General features: G+C 45.8%; 1 protein-coding gene across 9 annotated transcripts in view; it reads right to left on the bottom strand.

Moving 5' to 3' along the window:
• ZC3H18 (zinc finger CCCH-type containing 18) overlaps window positions 1-20,920 on the bottom strand; it is a 50,550-nt gene that overhangs the window by 18,038 nt on the left and 11,592 nt on the right. For 5 of the 9 annotated variants that reach the window (XM_072872777.1, XM_072872778.1, XM_072872781.1 and 2 more), the window contains 7 exons: window positions 19,601-19,685; window positions 16,611-16,759; window positions 16,202-16,294; window positions 15,431-15,588; window positions 13,762-13,794; window positions 12,048-12,174; window positions 10,576-10,874 (listed from right to left, as the gene is read on the bottom strand). In XM_072872777.1, coding sequence (XP_072728878.1) covers window positions 10,576-10,874; window positions 12,048-12,174; window positions 13,762-13,794; window positions 15,431-15,588; window positions 16,202-16,294; window positions 16,611-16,759; window positions 19,601-19,685 — 944 coding nt within the window. The remainder of the gene's footprint in view (window positions 1-10,575; window positions 10,875-12,047; window positions 12,175-13,761; window positions 13,795-15,430; window positions 15,589-16,201; window positions 16,295-16,610; window positions 16,760-19,600; window positions 19,686-20,920) is intronic. The other 4 variants (XM_072872779.1, XM_072872786.1, XM_072872780.1 and 1 more) reach the window with 3 other exon arrangements.

Below are 20,920 nucleotides of genomic sequence, written 5' to 3'. Positions count from 1 at the left end.
GTGTCCTACTCTTTCCCTGTCTTTGCCGATATAACTACAGCAATTTTACAATTTGTCCCACACCTATCTCGGTATATACAGAATTTTATGGGAGGAGAAACTCTTCTTTCACATTCACCTCTCCCACAAATCTCACTGCAGCTTCAGAAGAGGACGCTTACGTATTAGCACACAAAATTGCTGACTGCCTGGTAAGAGAGTCCCAAGCAAGGTTATGGCTCAGCATTATTCACCAGCATCTTCATTTAGCATCATCACCCTTTCCAGTGTTGCTCTAACATATGCTATTTAACACAGCACATGTTATTTGCAGTGGCTTGGTCTAGCTTTCCATATTATGGCCACATAACTATATCCGAGTATCTAATCATGGAGGAAGACCATGACTCTGAATATGGGGTTGAGATAGACTGGACCTATTATTTATACTCTGATAACGCTAAATAGCCACAGCTGGGGTCAAGCTCTCGTTCCAGAAGATGTAGTACAAACTCATTTTGAAGCCATCTTGACCTGTGGAGTATCTTTAAAGCAGCTAAGCATAAAGCAGGAAGAAAAAGAAGGTTGGGAACAGCCTACACACCTTGCATCAAGCAGCAGGCTAAACAGCAGCAGAAAGGAGAACACCATGCGAGGACGCTCAGGAATAACGCTAGACTACATCCCGATCTGATGTCCCTTCCCAAGGGACCGCAGTCTGCATGCTTTGGGAGATGCAGGGGGAATATTCTGCTGGCACAGGTGGGCAGAGAGGCAGTATCCATCTCAAGACGTGGATAAAGCCTCCTGAGAAGCTTTTCACTGCAGTGTCCAAGGTGACAAACGTGAAAGCCAACAACTAATGAATGAATTTGCCCCTCTCCAGGCTCAACGCTCTCCTGCACTAGTTTTCAGAGAAAAAAAAGTCTACGTAATTTATTCTCTGTCTCTCCCTCAGAAGAACAACTTGCCCACATTCACATTCAACAGCAGCACATCCTGGGAGCTGGACCTCAGCTCCGACCCCACGTGGGAACAACTTACGCTGAATTCCACAACTTGGGCACGAGCTTGGAGCAAAGATGACTATGAAAGCAAATCTCATTACTTGCACCTATTACCTGGTTTGATGCAATTCTCTCTCGATGAAGTCACTTTCTGGAGGAAAGGTTTTTTCCCCAGGAAAACCACAACAGAAAGCCTCATTTCTGGATATGCTTTAGCTTTTTGACTCAGCAGTAAATACGTTACCATACTATAGCCAAGAAAGAAAGATGATGCTCGTGTCAGGACATTTTCAAAGTCTTTCCTCAAGAGTTACCTGCGTGCCCAACATGTAGCATCACCAAATAAACTTGTTCAACTTAATACGAGGGACTGGTATCTGATGCCACTTGGCTCGTCTCCTCCAGTGGAATTCAGGAGTCAGAATTGAAAGTAAGCCAGAGTAACTGCCAAGATCCTTGCCATCAGTCTTAGACTAACATCTCAATTACAGCCTGTACGAGTTTCACCAAAGAGACTATTAGAGGTTAAAGGCAGCCCACGAAGCAGTCGGCATTTCAGTCAAATTTACTCCTGCACATTGATACCATGCAGTCGCTGGGATGAAAGCGGAGGAAGCCGTAAGGCTCGCAGAGAAAAGCCCGCTGAGAAGAGGCAGCAGGCAGCCGGCCTGTGGCTCCCAGCCCAGATCAGGCAGGAAGGCTGCCCACAGCTATGCCAAATACGATAGCTGCTCCTGGTGCTGCACTGCTGGGTGGGTTGAGCGGTGTATTTGACCCTGAGAAGGGGGAGGCTTTCTCCTCCCTTTCACTCTTACAACTGGGTAATTTTCACTTCCCGTCTTGTGCTGGATCTGGCACTTGTTGGAGCTCTCCATGTGCCAACTCAACTCCTTCAGTCAACAGGGAGAGGAAAAAAAAAATAAATGTAGTTTGCTGCTGGGTCAGCGAGTCCAAGCAGCCCATGGCAGGGTTTGAACAACTGCAGGAGCTGACCCGCGGCGAACAGAGGAGGGAAGGAGAGAAGAAGCCTGGCTGCTTCGGGGTGGTGAGCCATGAGGTCAGCTCACGGCGCTTTACACGAGTTCATCCTCAGCCCAGCACAATTACCCAGGCTGCAGCAGTCCACATTGCAGGCAAACCTAACGCGCTTCGGCACAGAGAGCGGCTGGCAAAAAAGTCATATGCTACCAAAGCACACGTGTGAATCCCGGTCTCCTTTTTCACCAAATTCCAATTTTTAGGAAACATTTCAAATCTTTGAGAATTAACTCCCTAATTAGATAAGCCTATGCCATGAGGTTTAACCAAAAAAAAAATTACAGAGGGAGTAAGAGAGACAGACTGATGAAAAGCAGCTTAATTTCCTTCCAGAGCCCCGAGGAGCAGCATCCTGCGTCACCAGGGCACGAGCAAGGTCTGCAGAGCTTAGCTATTTCCGAAGCCCATTTTAACCTTAAAAGAACTAAATGCTTTATTTTCCAGAACGAACACGTTAATGCATATTTGGCTGGAATTTAATTACAGGAATCAAGCGGAGAACTGAAGCTGAACGTGGCTTTGGCAATGAAAGGAGGAACAAAGGCAGATCCAGCTGGCAACGCAAACCACAGCGTAGGTCAGCCAGCTCCCAACTGCACGCGCTCTGGCTCCCAAATAAACTCTGTTTGAAGCACGTCACTGAATTCAGCAAGAATTTGGGGGGGGGGGAAGCGGAGCTGCACAGCTCAAGTTTTCCTCCTCATGTATTATGCAAATGACACCAAAGCATTTCTAATCTTAAAGGGGAAAATAAGTTTCCCGGGGAAAGTGCTTCCCTTCCTTCCCCCTCCCCGTGGGACATGGCTCCCACAGGTAATGCAAACCTTATCACCCACGGTCACCGGTGACGTCAGCCTGGCTCCAGGGCTACTGTTTTGGCCGGCAGTTACAGCTCAATTTTCTGAAAGAGGAAAGTCCACAGACAATTTAAAAGCCTTTTTGTTTCTTGCAGGAAAGCAAGCATTGCGTCAGCAGCCCTGGTGTGAGTTTTCCTTCGGCGTCAGTGGAATTTTCCAGAGGAAGTGGACTCGAGGAACGACTGGAGCCATGTGCCAAGACAGTTGTGAAGGGACCTGCAATTGCTGCAAAATAAACTCCAGCAGTGTGCATGCACACTGGAAGGTTTTTCCTGTCTCAGCACAATAAAGTCACTTGTGTGGCTGGAGAGGGACAACAGCTCCCAGAAGCCACCTACACACGGCTATGACAGGAAATGCTGAACTTTGGAGCTGGTGCTAATTGATCTTGGGGAAATATTAACATAAGATACGCTTTTCTCAAGACGTTTCGATCTAAAGCAGAGTTATCGGTCGATTAAAAAAAAAAAAAAAAGATTTCTTCAAAGCCTGACGGGGAGAGGCTTTGAAATTAAATAGTGGAGATACAATCTGAACCTACAGTATGAAATCATCACAGCAGGTAGATAAACATATCTGAGATGTGATCTACCCTAAGGGCTGAGCATTTGATGCCTTGAGAGCCTCCTCTAAATGAGAGGGACCCGCATGCAACGATTCTGCCCCGGTCTTTGCAATGTTTTAATAAAATCCAGTGTGGGAGATCTCTCCAGTAATTCCGACTCTGAAATGCCAAAGAAAAACACATTCCTTGAGATCCACATCTGAGTCACTCGATGCCCTTCATCTAGATTTACGGTTACGAAACCCTTCTCCTTTTACTGTGGAAGCGGAGGCAGAACCTCAGGAACCATGAACACTAACGAAAACTCCAGTCAACAGAAATGCTTTGTGGAGAACTTTGAAAAGTTTTGCTGATTTGGTTCGCAGACAGATTTTATTATCGCTAACTTCCCAAATGAACTGGGAACATAAATTAAAGCGAAGCTGTCTAACCAGGCTCCACTGCTCCGGCTGGAAGCTGCAGCACAGAAAATGGGGATGTAAACAAGTTATTATAATGTTTATCACTGCGGTGTTACCATACAGGGCACTTGACTATGAGCCCGAAGAACTGCATAGGAGCATGGGGCATGTTCTGTACGTGGGGAGAAGGGAAATCCTCTTCTGCGTGATGCTGCAGCATGTAGCGCCGACGGCAGCGTGGCAGACCCGCTGTGTGCAGGAGGAACAGAGGTCTGGCTCAAGTCTTGGCTACCCAACACCCTGGGGCCATTTGCTTCTCTTAACTCACTGCACTCCAAGAAGCCACCCAGGGAAGGTGCAGACCCCTGGAGAGCAAATCTATGCCCCCTGACAGAGGCTGCTTTTCCCCCTCAGTAACTTTTCATGGATGTTAAGACTAATTCAGAGCGCTCCAGGGTCTTACCGATGCCTGACTCGAAAGCAGCAAGAGCACACAGCTGTCTATCCTGCCTGCTCTTCCTCCTGTGGCAGGAAAAACAGGAACAAATGAAGGATGTCTTATAAGAAACAGCCGACATTTCCACAGGGAAAACCAAGAGAAGACAAAATCCACCAGCCTACTGCACCATCTTTATACAACAGGATGAGATGCTATTACTAAGTCCACCAAAACACCTAGTTCTACTTGAGCAACAGCTGCTTTCATACAGAGCCCCTACACTCCAAAAATAGGGAGCAGATCCAGCTGGCGGCATGGGGAGGCCACCAGAAGCTGTCGGGAAAGATGATGAATACCCACGGACACTCAGAATTACAGATTCTTCCGAAAAGCAAGTTCAGTCAGTTTGTGATCACACACACACACACACAATATGAATCACTCCATTTGCATTCCCTCACTTTTGCCACTCCTTTTATCTAATCAACCTTATGCCAACACTTTCTACCTTGCAAGCCCTGGGTAACCTGCATTCATTGATTTTAGACTCCAGGTTATCGTGTTCATTAACGTGCTCACCCCAGAGATTAGCAATGACCTATTACAAAGACAACTTGAACTAGCTTGAAAAAATAAAGCAAAGGTGAGCTCTGCCAAGAGAACATGTAACCTTTTGTCCCAGGGTCTGCAGCATTATATAGCATGTCAAATTGAGGGCAACTGCCACCTCAACAGAAGCTGGAAAGAAGCACAGTACTCCTCGCTGGAAGGGTTTTACAAAGGATTTATGATTTGCTGCAGAATAGCTGCCCTTTCTGACATTGCTTTAAATTTTACAGTGTCCCTACTTGCAGGTGTTATTTTTATTTTTTTAATGGCTGCATAAGTGCACTCCATCAATAATCTCTAGCCCAGCTGAAGAAAACTTCCTTCCAAAAAACTGTTGTGTGTGCGATAATCACAGGATGGTTCACCAGGACACCGCTCCTTCCTGGCAGCTTCAGAGCTGCTGTCACCTCCTGTCCGGATTCTGGAACATCTCCAAGGACAACAGCCTCCTCCTCCTCACCCTACTTGGCACCAGCATTCCACAGATTTTGGGGTCTGTATCATGGACCCTGACCAAACTTGTCTGCATGGAAATAGCTTTTAGGTAAGACTTCAGGACAAATTTCCTCAAGAAATGGAGATGACCGATTTCTCACCCGAAGGTTCATTTTGCCATGCTGCTTCTCACCAGGGCCCACAGCATCCCCTGCAGAGGAAACCCGGGTGGGAAAGAAACCAATGCCCATCTCACGGACCTGCAGCATGGCATCGCTGCTGCTTCTTCCTCCTCGCTTGGCTGACAACCACCTAGTGCTACCCCAGCCAACAAGGCAGCGATACTGAGGCTGCTGCCCTCACCAGCGGGTCCAATTCCTCAACGTCCCTCAGTATCCCTCAGTGCTTTGGAAATACAACCGCTAACAGGTCCCACGACACTAACTGCGTTGCTTAATGCGCTCCCGAAACAATCAGATTCGCTTGGATGATGGCGGGATAAAGACCTGTGGAACAATAGAAGGATTAAAGCAAATTACTATTTCTGTGTGCGGGCCTTTCGCTCACAGCTAAAGACCAGCAGCCTGGGTAAGAACATCTTGCACTGCTCTAAGTCTCTTCAAATAAAATATTGCATGCCACTTCTTTATCCCTGAAATGATTTGCACAACACTGAGCTACACTGGCAAGACAGAGATATAAAGCAGAAATTTTGCACTCAGCAAAATCAGTCACAGCCTGGAGCACCAAAACTCGTTCTGGAGATGGGGAGCACAAGGACAGACAGCCAAGTTATCCCTCTAATTGATCATAAAGTGTCCTGGCTTGTTTAAGTGTTCAATGCCTGAGGAGGGAGGAGAAGGAGGGGGAGGAACAATTTTACTAGCACTGCAATCTCGGATTATAAACTTCTTGGAGTGCTCATCTTAAGCTTGAGGGCGAAAAAAAAAACCCCAAAGCATAAAGCAGCAATTGCACACTCCTTCAAAAAAAGTCCAATCCACATGTGACAATCCTACTTGAAGCCCAAACACTGCAGTCTCTTCTTTTAAAAGGTTCAAGGAGAAACATTTGCCACTGAGTCTGTTAGGGTTTACAATCTTTGTTTGTCGTTAAATTCTAATCCTCCTCATCTGTAGCAAGCAGTGATGCCAGGAAGTCCTCTGACTTCTCTGTGTTATTAGCCTTAACTGCTCCGCTGTTGTTTAGAGATCAGATTAAACCTCCCTGCTTTCAATAGAATGGAAAGGGAATTTGTTTTCATGTTCCTGGCTATTTGCTTTTCGAGTTTTCTTTCATCCCTTTCAACTCCGCATTCTGTATGTCATAGTTTGTTCCATCCTCCAGCCTCTACTTGAGGGAGCTCGTACGCTGATGGACAGACTGGCATCTACCTGTAATTACAGACATCCTCAGCTCTGCCTTTGACAAAGCTCGTTGCTGGTTGCACAACCCCCGTGGAGCAGTCTTCCCATCTCCCCAGTTCATTAATAAGGGAAGAGCAGGGCCGCGTGGGCTCCGGCTGGAAGCGGCACTGCCTTTGGTGCAGGAATGTTAACGGGCAGCTGCCTGCAGCCTGGCGTGGCCAGCCCCCATCGCCGCATGACGCCTGGAAAGGCCAGACTTGCCAAAAGCTGGGATCTAGTGATTAGGGAAAGCCCAGAGTCTATAAATAGACCTGCAGGTGAGTGCTACGCCACTACCGTGCATCCTGCTGCCCAGGAAGCGCGAAGCAATCACAAAGCATTTTACACATTAAACAAACTCGGGAGCGGTTTAATCCCAATGTGCCAAACCTGACCCTCTGCAGCACAGCAGGAAGGTATTTGGAGAAAAGGTGAGACGGCTCGAACGGCCGCGCTGCCACGAGGAAGTTTGGAGCCTGTCAAAAAGGTTATGTGGGACCAAACAGCACTGCCCAGAGCCAAGTCACACCGTAAGCGTGACGGAGGCTTCTGGGGAATGCAGGGTAGGGAAACACAAACTGCTGGATGAGGGATGTCTTCTCCAAGGGAAAAGAAGTTGAATTATGCTCTCACTTTCTTAAAAAGTGTTTTCAAAACTTATTTCTGCAGTGTTATTTTCTCTGCAAACATCCATACACCTGTAAATGGCTGTAGTAAGAGTGTTCATGTTGACGCAGGTTTCAACAGTGGGAACTGAAGTCCCGTTAAGAGTACTTGGAGAGCTGCCTTCAACAACGTAGGGCTTTTGGGTTTACTGGTAAGTACTCCCATTAATTCCACTCTCCTCTAAGAGGAGATACTGTGTGTAGACGCTGACCTAAGATTTTTTTGGAGATTTTAAAGCTTTCCGCTCAGTACTAGCTCCCTGTTCAACATGAAAATTACTAATGCGCTTCTTGCCACCAGCTGTTAAAGCCCTGCACAAATGAAGCCAAAAGCAAGCCTTGCTTGCTGTCCCTCTCTCCCAGCTCTCTGCCTGGCCCCTACAGTCATCAGCGCTTGCATTACAGGACAAGACTGAAGACACTTCCAACAGTAGATTCTCTATGATCCGCTTCTAGAAAGAACAGCAGACTTAAAACAAAAAAAGCAGAGAGGTGTATCAAGGGCTGTTGTTCATTTACCAAGACTCGTCTTAAGCAGCCTGTTTTGGAGATCCAAGAGGCATTCACAGCTCCCTTAAGTGGTGCTTATGTCAGAGGGGAGGTACAGGAGGGAAGCAGGGGACCTGTATCCACAAAGCACGTAACGTCAGGAACGCTGTAAATCCCATCTCTCGGCTCACACAGATGGTTACACCGGGCGAGATGGATCTAAGATGGGCAAACACGGCCATCGCTCCTACCCAGCAAACCTCGGGCAGCACTAATAGCGAAAGCTCTCCCACACAGCCCTGCCCCGTGACCCAACATGAGTGTCAAGGGAAGGAGCAACCAGCAGCCTCAGCCTTGCGTGCAGTGATCCTGGTCACAGTGACTGTTAATGACTAACGACCTGAGCTGCCAATCAGCTGATGTCACTTTCATCATCATCACCATCACCACATGGTTCTGGACAGCAAGATCTCTTCCATCACTAACCCAATGAGAGCACAAACCAACAACAAATGTGGCAATTACAGTGCACAAATTATGGTTGTAAGTGAAGATTATAATTAAATGTAGCATATAATTAAATGTATTCCTATAACCACTCTGACACTGCTATCGCACGAAAGCGCTCATGCGACACCTTCAAACTGTTCTGAAACTGTGACTTCCCTCTTGGCAAAAAGGGTCATCATCAAAAATCAGCTTTGCTTCTAGTAATGCAAATAAAAACTCTGGGTCAGATTCAAGACTAAACCCTGCTCCCACCTGAAACCACACAAATTCCACTTGGCACCTCATTCCAGGCCTTCTTAGCCCTGTTCTTCATTAAAACACACCCTTCCTCACACTCATGATGTTTCACACCTTCCTCTAGTGCTCAAGAAACACCATAGACATCAGGCAGAAGGAGAATCACAGAATCACGGAATCATATAGGTTGGAAAAGACCTTTAAGATCATCGAGTCCAACCGTAAACCTAACACTACCAAGACCACCTCGACACCATGTCCCTAAGCACCTCATCCAAACGGCTTTTAAATACCCCCAGGGATGGGGACTCCACCACTTCCCTGGGCAGCCTGTTCCAATGCTGGACAACCCTTTCAGTGAAGTAAAATTTCCCAATATCCAGTCTAAACCTCCCCTGGCGCAACTGGAGGCCATTTCCTCTCGTCCTGTCACTTGTTACCTGGGAGAAGAGACCGGCCCCACCTCTCTACACCCTCCTTTCAGGCAGTTGTAGAGAGCGATGAGGTCTCCCCTCAGCCTCCTTTCTCCAGGCTGAACAACCCCAGGTCCCTCAGCCGCTCCCCATCAGCCTTGTGCTCCAGACCCTGCCCCAGCTCCGTTGCCCTTCTCTGGACACGCTCCAGCCCCTCCATGTCTCTCTTGTGGTGAGGGGCCCAACACTGAACACAGCATTCGAGGTGCGGCCTCACCAGTGCCGAGTACAGGGCACGATCACTGCCCTAGTCCTGCTGGCCACACTATTCCTGATACAAGCCAGGATGCCATTGGCTTTCTTGGCCACCTGGGCACACTGCTGGCTCATATTCAGGCGGCTGTCAACCAACACGCCCAGGTCCTTTTCCACCGGGCAGCTTTCCAGCCACTCTTCCCCAAGCCTGTAGCGTTGCTTGGGGTTGCTGTGGCCCAAGTGCAGGACCTTGCACTGAGCCTTGTTGAACCTCGAAGTCTTGGGAAGCTCCCATACATCTTGGGAAACAGCTTCCCTGAGCCCCTCTTTGCCCCACCATGCACATACACATGCTTGTGTATCCACATGTTCCTTGACACGCTGTCGGAAGACTCCATCTGCCACTAGTTTCCAAGACACTGGCACTGCTAATCAGCTTTCCTGGAGATGTCCTTCAGCAGGAAATTTGATACTTTTCTCTGATTCTGAACCGAAAGACGTTGTGACATTAGAAATTCCCACAAGACAAGTTCTATATTCAGTTGTGATATTTATACAGTGCTTTACAAATATGCCTAATACACGGTACGCTGATAAGCCACGGTGCTTAAATAATTGACAGAGAAACAAAATAGGATTAACTTTTGAAATTCCTAGACTTCTAGTCTGGCTGGTTCAATTTTCTCTTTCACACAGGTCAGAACCAGGATTTTCAGAAAAAATGGGCAGAGGCAAAAAACCTGACTCCACACTGCAATTCCACCGTAACACCCAGCAGAGACTCATTTCAAGGCTTACAATGCCTTTGCCTTTTCTAGCCTCTTTTAGGAGTTTTACTTAGTAATCTCCACATACTTTTGCTATCCACAAACAACCAAGCCAGCCCTGGTTCTTGTCAAAGGACATTTGTCAAGGCCTCAAAGGGAGTCGCCACCATCTGCAGGACTCTCTCAGCACTGGGACTCAGCCAACCTCAAGACGTACTCTAGCCTCAAGGGAACAGGGACAAGCCGAACATCTCCGCACCTACAGGACAGATGCCCTCCTCCTTTCACAGTAAGGTTACGCACTTCTTACTGATGTTTTAGCTCCACTTAGTGGCCAGCAAGGCTCATTTAAAGCGTTGCCTTCCTCTTGAAACTACTGCTTTACTCAAGAGTTGCGGACAATAGGAATCTTCTCCACTGTGATCGGCGTGAGCCTGGTTTGTGATCCACAGCTAAAACAGCATCAACTAAAATATCAAATCTGAATTCCAGCGAACACTTACCTTGGTAGCAGTGGGGACCGAGGCTTTGGTTTTTCTTTCTCCTTTTCACGCTCCCTGTCCCTATCCCGGTCTCGGTCCCTGTCCCGGTCCCTGTGCTGCCTGTCTTTTTCATCTCTCTTCACTCGTTCTCTCTCGCGTTCCCACTCTTCTTTCCGCCGCTGGCGCTCCTTGTCACGCTCCCGTTCCCTTTCTCGTTCTCGCTCCCGCTGGCGCCGCTCCCGTTCCCGTTCTCGCTCCCTCTCGCGTTCCCTTTCTCGTTGTCTGTTCTCTCTTTCCCTTTCCCGTTCTCGCTCTCTTTCCTTTAAAAAGAAAAGAGAAATCATCGTGACGCTGTGGTAACATCTCCTAAGAAAGTGGGCAGCAAGGTTTCAAAGTCTTGGACCGCAAGCAACGACATACGCCCTCCCACGTTAGAGCGAAGTATCGAGATAAATAATCTGGAGATTGCTGGCCATCACTGTTTGCTGAGCAGGCAGAAAGTGGAGAGGAACAAAACACCGCATCATATTCATCACAGTTGTAATTTTCAAAGGCAACAGTCAAAGATTAATTTGGCTTATTATGCTTATTAAATAAATGTATTGATGTTTACAAGTATTTACTCTCATTGCTAATCATGTTTATAACAAGCTAATTAAGTTTACAAGTAAGCACCATGAAAATAATTGATGGTGCATCATGTGCAACAATAGCGAGGACAGGCTCCTGTTTATGCACTGCTTCTGTAGAACAGCAAGGTTTTACAGCACAAGGAAAGGCACTTTCTAAAGGATGTGACAAATATCAGCAAAAAGCTCCCCACTGAGCAGGACTTCTTATTTTTGCCACTACTCTCAAGGCGCAACAGTTTGCATGAGGGCAAAAGGAAGCGGAGGGAAAGGGTTCACAGCCTTCTTTTCATTGAGCTCTACACCTTACAGCAGTGCAACACCAACCGACCGCATCTGGGATTTTAGCAGCTGGCTAGGTGCTTTCCTCGTCTGACTCAAAGCAACTAACGTGCAACTCCACCAGTGGTGGACAGTCATGCCGGAGCCTCCGTCTGTACACAAAGCACGCCTGTCCAAATCTAATCCTTTCCATCTGTCCCAATAACTAACAAGCAAACCGTTCCTCAGTCAGGTTATTTCCTGGAAACTCCCTCTCCAACATTTCCAAGAATGGCCACAGATGCGGCCGTAAGCGCTGCACGGCTGCCTGGTACGCAGAGGAGCAGCCAGTGCACGTGAAGAGGAACCATCTTCCCATCTCAGACATGCTTTTCCCTTCATCACGCTGAAACAGAACATCCTCCCATCCCTGCACCTAAAGTGTGTTCTGTGCAGTAATTAAGTCAAGATTTAACTATTTGTAAGATGAAGCATCTTGAACATACATGAAAAGTCCGGTTTCAACCACTGTGCTGGAAACATGACAAACACCAGAAGTACCTGGAAGAAAGTTGAAAGGAAAAGCACGGAAAGGGGTATTACCTTACTTACTCTGTAGTTACGGTATGGATCTGGGTCTGTATACTGAACCCTGAAATTCTCATACTGCCCACCACGCCAGAACCGTTCTATTTCATAGTCATAATAGGGATCTGTATAGGGATCAAGCCTACAATGAAAAACAGGGAAGGTTAGAAAGGGAAATATCACCTTGTCGCCATTCAGAAACACTACGTATTCTAGGTCAGGTCTTAGTCACTGTGCACTGACAAGAAAAAACACGTTCAACGGAGTATGACCGTACAAAGCAGTTTATTTTCTACATATCCCAAACAGACAGAAACGGCCTTTTTTAAGTGAAGCTTATCAGAGAAAAGCACAAACCTTTCTTGATAAACACAAAAAGAGAAACACTACGAACCAAATTCAGCCTTCAAATCAATGTGGTAAAAATGCAGAAACACCAATTGCTTTTTATAGCCACTTCAAATGTATGCAAATGTAACAGAACACGTTTTGCCTCATTGATTTAGAGCTGCGTTTTCTGTCCATGCACACACAGCTAATCTCAAGCACCCTCACATCAGAGGTGGAACGGATCACGATCTCCTACTCCCCTGCCACCAGAGGTGATGGGAGCATCCCAGTGCCACCAGCACAGGACACGAGCTGTTGCTGAGCTTTTCACTGGGAGAAGCTAAGCTTCGGGGGCAGGCCAGCAACGCTCTGCCCCTACGCCTGGAATTACTCCATGCAATGAAGGTAACCGCATCTGCGGCTGATATTCTCCAGTGGAAAACAGGTCCTGGCCCTCCAGCACACAAAGGAACTGGCAAGCACACCCTGCTCAATTGCAAAACTGTAATTACTTTTGGGGAGGAAAAGGATCTAAAAACCACCCTCCTTAAATCTGTAACGTTTCCTCCCTCCATTTGATGATTTCTATTACCATTATTTGAGGTTTTTAACACTATCCAATCCCTGCCAGCCACCTGGAGTGAAAATATCAGATCCATTGTAAAGATGGGGAGGTGGGTACAGGAAACAAGAAACTTCCAGGGCCACAGAGGAGACAGTGGCAGAACTAAGATTATAAAGCAAGTGCTCCCAAATTCCAGATTATCTGTAATGAGACTCTGATTTGTAAGTAAGAGGAATAAAGGGCCCACTTTTGCATTTTAAAAAGTGCCAAATAATCTAAACCAGGCTAAGATGTAAGTGCTGCCCTGCAAGACAAGCGGCTACCTAAATTTCTTTCAGTGCTTTTAAATGGTTTAAGATTTCTATTTTTGTCTGAAACGATAAGCCAAGGGAAAGAATACCAGGGAATCTTGAATACTGATGCTTAATTGAGCAACAGACTCCTGATGCCAACCAGACAACAGTCTGGATTTGGTGACATCAGGTGGTCAAAGAGACACAAAAAATCTCTAGCTACACCAAAAAGGAAACGCTTTACTTTTTAACCCAGCCTCAAATCCAAATCTCCCCGTTCCCTTCCTATAACATTTGTGGACTTTTTATTCATTTAAACAAGCATCACTGCTGTGCATTTAGATAATTCTGTGCTTAAATCCTTAGGCAAATAATTGGTCTCACCCAAAAAATCAAATGCATCCATTCAGTTAATAAACTGCCCACCACACCTGATGGGACAGCAGTCTGTGGCCTAGGAAGTTTTAAGAAGTACAACGGAGAAAGGAAAGGGAATATTTTCTTACAGTTGCAACAGTACTGGAATCAAAGACCTGCTTACCCATAGTTAATGTTTTCTTTGATGTCCACCTCCCTATAGTTTTTCAAAAAAGAAAAAGGGATTCATGAACTATTTAGACATCTTCATATGTCACAAGACAGTCCTGAAAGCATTTATTAACATCCCAGCTGCACCACCAGTGGTTAGTTTGCTGCAAGGTGTCAGTCTGTGCAATAAGTGTGTGCGTGTGAGAAAAATCACCATTTTCTAGAGTTTGCAGCAGCAGCAACTTCATAACTTTTGCCTTTACACACAGTGAAGATATTTTAATGCCACAGTCTGCTTATACATAAAGGTGCTTGAATTTTCAGGAATTCCATTTGTTTGATTACTTCTGTTTAACACTGGCTACATGCAATATACCTTTTTTCTTGACTATATGAAAAAAACCAAAGTCCTGTACCTAACACAATGATTCGTACATCAGTGAGGCAGTGGCATAAAACAACTAGAACGCTGATCCTAGTTTTCATATACAATCATAAAATAAAGATACTATACGGTGAACCCACAGAGCACTGGTGATAATATGTCCCGGGTGCAACTGAAAGCCTTCTCAGAGGAAGAGAAGACCAAGATAGAGACCAATTTCTACACAGGAAAAAATTAATATGGGGCAACTATTTTGATACAGCCTGCAGAACGGAGTAGATAGCTTCTTTAAGACAGGGAAAGAAACCGCACCCCAGAGCAAATCAAAGACTATTGAATAAAAGCTTAACCTGCTCCTTTTCAGACTTTTTTTTTTTGCAGTTAATTCACTCTAAAATAGACACAACCAAGCCTTGCAAACACTTTCTCTGTGAGTGAGTAGAAATAATCCATAATCTGTACACGTAGGAAGAACAGAGGATGCGTGAGCAAGAGAGAAACAGAGATTCACCTGTATTCCTGCGGAATACAAGCCTCTCTCTCAAAAATTCTTTTCCCATTCCATTTCTTGGCTCAAGAACGACTAAGCAAGTCTCTCAGAGCTGACTTATTCATCCTTGCACCCTGCTCTCAGTCGTGACAGGACTGTGTCTGAGGTCTCCAACATTTTATGTTTTACCTCCTTAAAAAAACAAATCACCTAAACACTTAAGGTTAGGGTGTTTGTTTGGGCCCAGGCCATGCCCTGACAGCTAACAGGTTTGCTTTCTGACCAGTGTCTTACTAAATACTTTATCTGGAACTGGTCAAGATATTTGTTAAGACCAGCTGCTGTGCCAATGCCCTTGCAAATAAACACCCAGCTGGTCGTGACAGTACAACTGCTGCCCTGAAGCTCTTGGCCGTTGAGCATACTCCAACTTTGCAGCTCCAGCTTTAGCATTTTAAAACTCTCATGGGTTGGAATAAGAAAAACAAGAGGAAAAAAAGTCAGAAGAATGCACTGGTGTGAGGCAGGCAATGCACAACTAGATAGTGTCCTTGAGGGACCAGTATGCCAATAACACTGAAGGCAGAAAGGTTTAAGGACAACTGTAAAGGAAGGTAGTGTTGAACTGGAGTGAGCGGAGGCAGCTCAAGTTTTTAACCGGTGTACAAACTGCTTAATGGAAGTTGTTTCCATTTTCTGACATGAGCATTCCTCCAATTTGGAGGAATAAGTTAACTGAAGACTGTCATACTGCACTACATTTCCCACCCATCAATTCCACATAGCAAAACCAAGACTGCATCTTACGCTGGATCTCTGACGTCTCTGGTGATGCGGTAATTCCAGTCACGGAAAAACTCGTTTTCTTTGTCAAATTCACGCTCGTCTTCTCCAATAGTCACAGTGAACCTCTTCTCCTCAAAGTCAGGCTCCTGTTCTTTTCTCATAGTCGCCTTTTTTAATACCTGCCATAACATAAATATAAAAACATTGTAAAGAGAGAACATTTCTGAGGCACAGAGAAACTGCAGTATTAAAAATCCTTTATTTGGAAGAAACCTGCTCTTCAACTAAAGCATCCTTCTTCTGCCCCAGTCTTATGAAAGTGCAGGACACCGGACTTTTCTTCACATAGAAAGTGTAATTCACTGTTCCATCACCTCAGAATGGCAGCAGACAGGCAATAAGAGTTTCACACATGCTGACCCCATTTTTTGAAATGATCAGACACATGGATCCTATAGGTGCTAGAGAAACAGGGGCTGAAGTAAGGGAAACTGGATCAGCTTAACAAGTTTTGCTTTGTGGTGGGCTTGACCTCAACATCCCTGAACTGGTCAGGGCCACGGACTCTCCCTAACTCATCTTAATATAAAAAACCAAACCTGGATGCTACCTCCTCTTGACTGTACAATAAACGTGATATACAAGATGCAGTTAACAGGTTAAAAGGCAAAAGGAAGGCTCCTTAAAAAGAGCTACATGCTCCAAAAAGAGCTATTCTAGCATCCTGCTCTCAATGAAACAGGCCAGTGGATTCTGGAGACAGTCAGCATACTTCCTGAGGATGCCATTTACCTCTTTAGCATGGCGGAGTCCTCTCTCCCAGGCACTTTCTGTTGGAGGGTCCGGAGGGGGTGGAGGTAAGATTTCATCAACAACTGGCCCTCCCTGTTAGAAAGGTGAGAAGAGGAAGGAGACAGCCACTTGACATTAGTTTTAAGTAGCAAACTCATGCTTTGTAAATGGTTACCCCAGAGTACCTCCAGATACTCCGGAGACGTATCAGCACGACATAAGCTGGGACACACATGGAAAATTATTCCCCTCTACTAGCAACCTCAAGACCACCTTTTAAAAATCACACATCCAATAGATGTATTGAATTTTGCTAAAGTACTAGCTCAAATAAAATCCTCGCTTCTCCTAGAGCAGGAGGCAAAAGCTATGTGCAGAAGCCATAAATTCACAGAAAAGATGTCCATACCCAAGGGTTGGCTGGCATCAGTGGGTGAGGGCCGATAGGAGGAGCGCCATTTGGGGAGAAGGGCTCAGGCTTGGAGATCAAGGAGTAGTTTCCTTTATCATTCACCCCAGGGTGAATAAATCGACAGTTCATGCCCCAAGTACAGTGACCTGTGGAAATACAGTTCTGTTAGACCCCTGTATGCCTACAGCAAGTGTTTGTTCAGCCCCACAACCATTTAAAAGCTATCAAGGAAAAATGCTGTTTCAGACATGAGACTTTTCTTCTCTCCAACTTTGTCGAGACTTACCTGTTTTCATACACATGGAAAGACACTTGCCACCCCCCACCTTTCCAAAGAGGACAAACAGATCCAGTCACAGACGGATGAATGTACAAGAACCTTATTATGGTGGAGAGAACGGAGGGATGGATGGATGCATACACACCATTAAGCAAATGCAGTAATAGGCCTGTGAGCTCTTCAAGTCTTATTAATGACAAACGCTTCAAGTTAGGAGCTTTACCTTTTACAGAAAACAATGACTACATCCTGACAGCAAAGAAAGCATCACAGCGCATTCAGAACAAACAGCTCTCTGGTGAGGCGCAAACTACATCAAAGCTTTTCTCTCCAGCCGACTCCGCAGGCTTGCCAGCACAAAGCAGGAAAGGAGACATCGCTACGGAGGGCAGAAGACGAATCTGAAGCTGCTCATTAGCTTCAGGTACCACCTCCAAAGAGATGGTAACACTCAGGGGTCTCTAACAGGGATACAAAGCTAATTCTCAGCTTTATTTTAGCTTGCCTTAGAGACAAACCCCATTTTTTTCTTCTTCTGGCAATCCACTCAACATCAGGCAACAGACATTTTGCAGATTTCCCAGCAGACACCTGCATCACAAAGTCATCGCTAATTCTGTGCTAGCTCGGGCATTAGCACATTGACTTTAGAGGCAACGGAGCAGTAAACACGGCTGTGGCCCAAGGAGAAATCCCTGATCTCGGCTGGCAGGGCAACATGTCAGAAATTCACACTGCATCTGGGTCCCTGGAAATGCTCCTCATCAGTCCCAGGTTAACCACGAGCTGGTGTTCTCTGTCAGAGGGAACACTGGACGCTTTTGTACTGTCAAACATCACGAGAGCACAAATCCCTTTGCACAGCAGCTCACGGAGCAACACATCCTTTCTCAACGCCTGAGCACTGGGAGTAGGGACTGCCAGACACCTACGCAAACACTTACTATTCCTACTGAAGTGGCAAGGGGAATGATTACCCTGACAAGTAAGGTGCCCTGCTACATATGCCAAGGCAGCTACACATCAAGCTACTTCACTGGAAGGCTTTGCAAGCTACTCATTCATGCCACCGGGCAGATGCAGCCACATGAGTGCTCCTCAGACACAGCAAGGACAAAAATCTGAATGTCTTCAAGGTCCCACGTGAGCAGCGCCTGATCTCCCTGGTGGCAATAAAGCCTTTAAGGGACGAGCAAGAGTGGATGTCAACGTTATCTGAACCCACGCCAAATCAAAGAAAAACAACTGCGGCAGGAGATCCTGCAGTCTGAACTTTGACTCAGGCAAATATTTCCACGCTGCACGGAGGCGTATGTCATGCTAAGGATTCAGGAACAAACAGCTCTCCTTGCCAAGGGACTTCCCTGTTCTACCATCATCACCAACACGTTCGTGTCTCAGCACAGGCAGAAAATTCAATACCGGAAGACATTCAGGAAGCTAAGTATGTGATATCTGATGGTCACGTCTCCGGAAACCCCCTAAGCAGTTCCCTATGTTGCATATGCCACTGATGCAAGGAATAAGAGACTCCACCCTGTTCCCCACCCTTCTTTTAATTTCAGATTTTCATAAATTGTCTCAAGGGCGATTGTAAATAAAACCAAGTAAATGAGCAAACATTAAGTGAGATGAAGCTGAAGAAAGTGGGAGAGAGCTATAATCAGTTTAAATAAGAAAACTTTTATAAAACCTACTCTCTACACTAAAAAAAATTGCAGGATAGTCTAAGGTAGCTGTTGTTCAGTTGCACAAACTTTGGGGAATGTCTTATTAAGAAGAATAAAAAAAAGAAATACAATCAGTCAGATCTAAAAGTTTCAAGTCTTGGGTCTCATTGGCAGTAAGAAATACATTTTATGATTTCCTACCCCATTCATTCCGACTGAGACTGACAACCCCAATCATATTTGAGAAATGGGGTATCTGATACAGTGTGGAGCAATCTTCTGGATGAGGAAAAAGGTTCCATTTACGTGAGGATTATTTTTTTCCAGCTGACCATTTCCTCAGTGGAAGTACTGCCCACCGGCACGTCTCACCCCGTCAGGTCCAACGTCACCCCTTCAGCACGCCGTCTCGCTGGGGCTTCTGGGTTGCTTGAGAAAACAGCTATACGTGAGTTGCCAACACCTGACATCACCACGCAGGCAATGCAGGAACCTGGTCAACAGATGCATCTGCAGGGGCTGCAGCGGCTCGGTGGATGTCAGCATGTCGTCACATCAATATTTCTTACCAGGAAACAGTATTTCTAGCCCTATTTTCGATTTTAAAATTTAATCAAATGTCTTTTAATAACTGGGAAAGTGAGACGGATATGGGAGTGCAAGAAACAATTATGTTTTGGCAAGGCATAAGCTTGATAAGAAATAACGAGTATTTGCCATTTTTGTTTTCCACGGAATAATCGCTAAGCAATAGCTGATTGTTAAATCAGCCCAAACAGTTTTATTCCATGCTGTTTTAAAGACACTAGCAAGTTTTCCTTTATTTGCTTCTACCGGGCTCACCATACTTAGGGCAAAGCAATTTTTGCATATTGGCTCCATGTAAATGCAGCACCTGGCCACCAAGGAACAGAAGGTGATACTGAGGACGCCTAGGGCAGAGTTTATCATGTAGACAGCAGCTTAAGAGGTACAAAACCAAACAAGGAAAATGACAGCATCTTTGGTTTTCTTCCACCATTACAGCACGTCATTACCTTTCATGAAGAATCGGCAGGTGGGACGTGGCCTCACTTTTCTGTCGCTGGGGTCTTTAACTTCTCCTTCTTCTAAGTCATCATCCTGGAACAGACAGACAAGCTGACATTTCACTTGGTGCATTTTCTGCAGCGACTTGACATTTCACAATATGGTCAAATATCAGTCACTGAAAACACACCCTGGAGCAAAACACAAGAGAAAAGCAATATGAAATTACAATTAACACTCCTGAGCATCTTCGCAATGTACTGCTACAAACAGGAAGATGCATCAACTTCAGTATTTCAAAGGTGACTGCAAAATCCTTCAGGCGTTACGGACATCTTGGTGCCACACCGCAGCCCAAGGTTTCAAGCTGCATCATTTTACCTGATATACGCTTAAAGGCTCAAAATCAACAGTACAGTGGATTAAGCTCTTATACATCAGCTGAAGAAGGCTGGCTGTGCACTTTTAGCTGGCAGCACATGCGAGGCAGAGGCAGGTCCACGCTCTTTTGAGGCAAATGAGCTAAATCGCGTTACCTTTCCTTCCTCCAGGCTAACAGCGACACCGACAGCTACCGCGGCTCCACTGGCGTGGGTAATATCACTACACTTCAGAGCCTTTAAACTGGACCGTCCCCTGCTCAGCACTCATGCCATCCCTATTTAGCTCAAGCCAATTCCTTCTGGTCATTGATTTAAAATACATAGTTGTATTCCTGCGTTAATGCAATAACGCAATACAGACTTCACACACCTATACATCAAGTTCTGAAGGATGACTGCTATTACAATAGCTAATTATAAAATGCTTCCCCACAACGCTGAGCGACAATCCCGCACACAAGCTTTTTGGGACAAAAAAGTCATACATAGTTCTTCCAGTCCTCTCTGGCAACAGCTTGACACCTTCCCTTCTACTCCTCAGCTCCACACAGGAGTCATGAATCAGCTCTAACAAAACTCTACGTTATCCCCAGGCGCAGCAGCCCCAGGAAGAAATTCTGGGAGATGGAGGTTGCTTCGAAGATTAAGAACCGCAGGGGACAAGCGTGAAATAACAGTCATGAAACACCTCCAGAAGAAAGTTGTTGAAACTTTAAAGTACCAGCCTTTGCCTTTGTTCTCCAGGGAAAAAAAAACTTTCACTGGCTTCATTAGGCTGCATCTGAAAAGTCAAAAGGAGCTAAAAAGAGGTGGCGATGCAGAAGGCAACGGTATACATGACCAGAGAGTTGTCAGAGATATCTGGCAAGGAAATTAGTTATTTATCCTAAAAGGCACCCTGGCTTTCCCTCGGTCTGCCTCCATTTCACCGCCACAGAAGTTTTC

This window comes from Ciconia boyciana, chromosome 9, assembly GCF_034638445.1.
Source record: "Ciconia boyciana chromosome 9, ASM3463844v1, whole genome shotgun sequence".
NCBI classification, from domain to species: domain Eukaryota; kingdom Metazoa; phylum Chordata; class Aves; order Ciconiiformes; family Ciconiidae; genus Ciconia; species Ciconia boyciana.
This window is presented reverse-complemented; position numbering and strand designations above follow the sequence as displayed.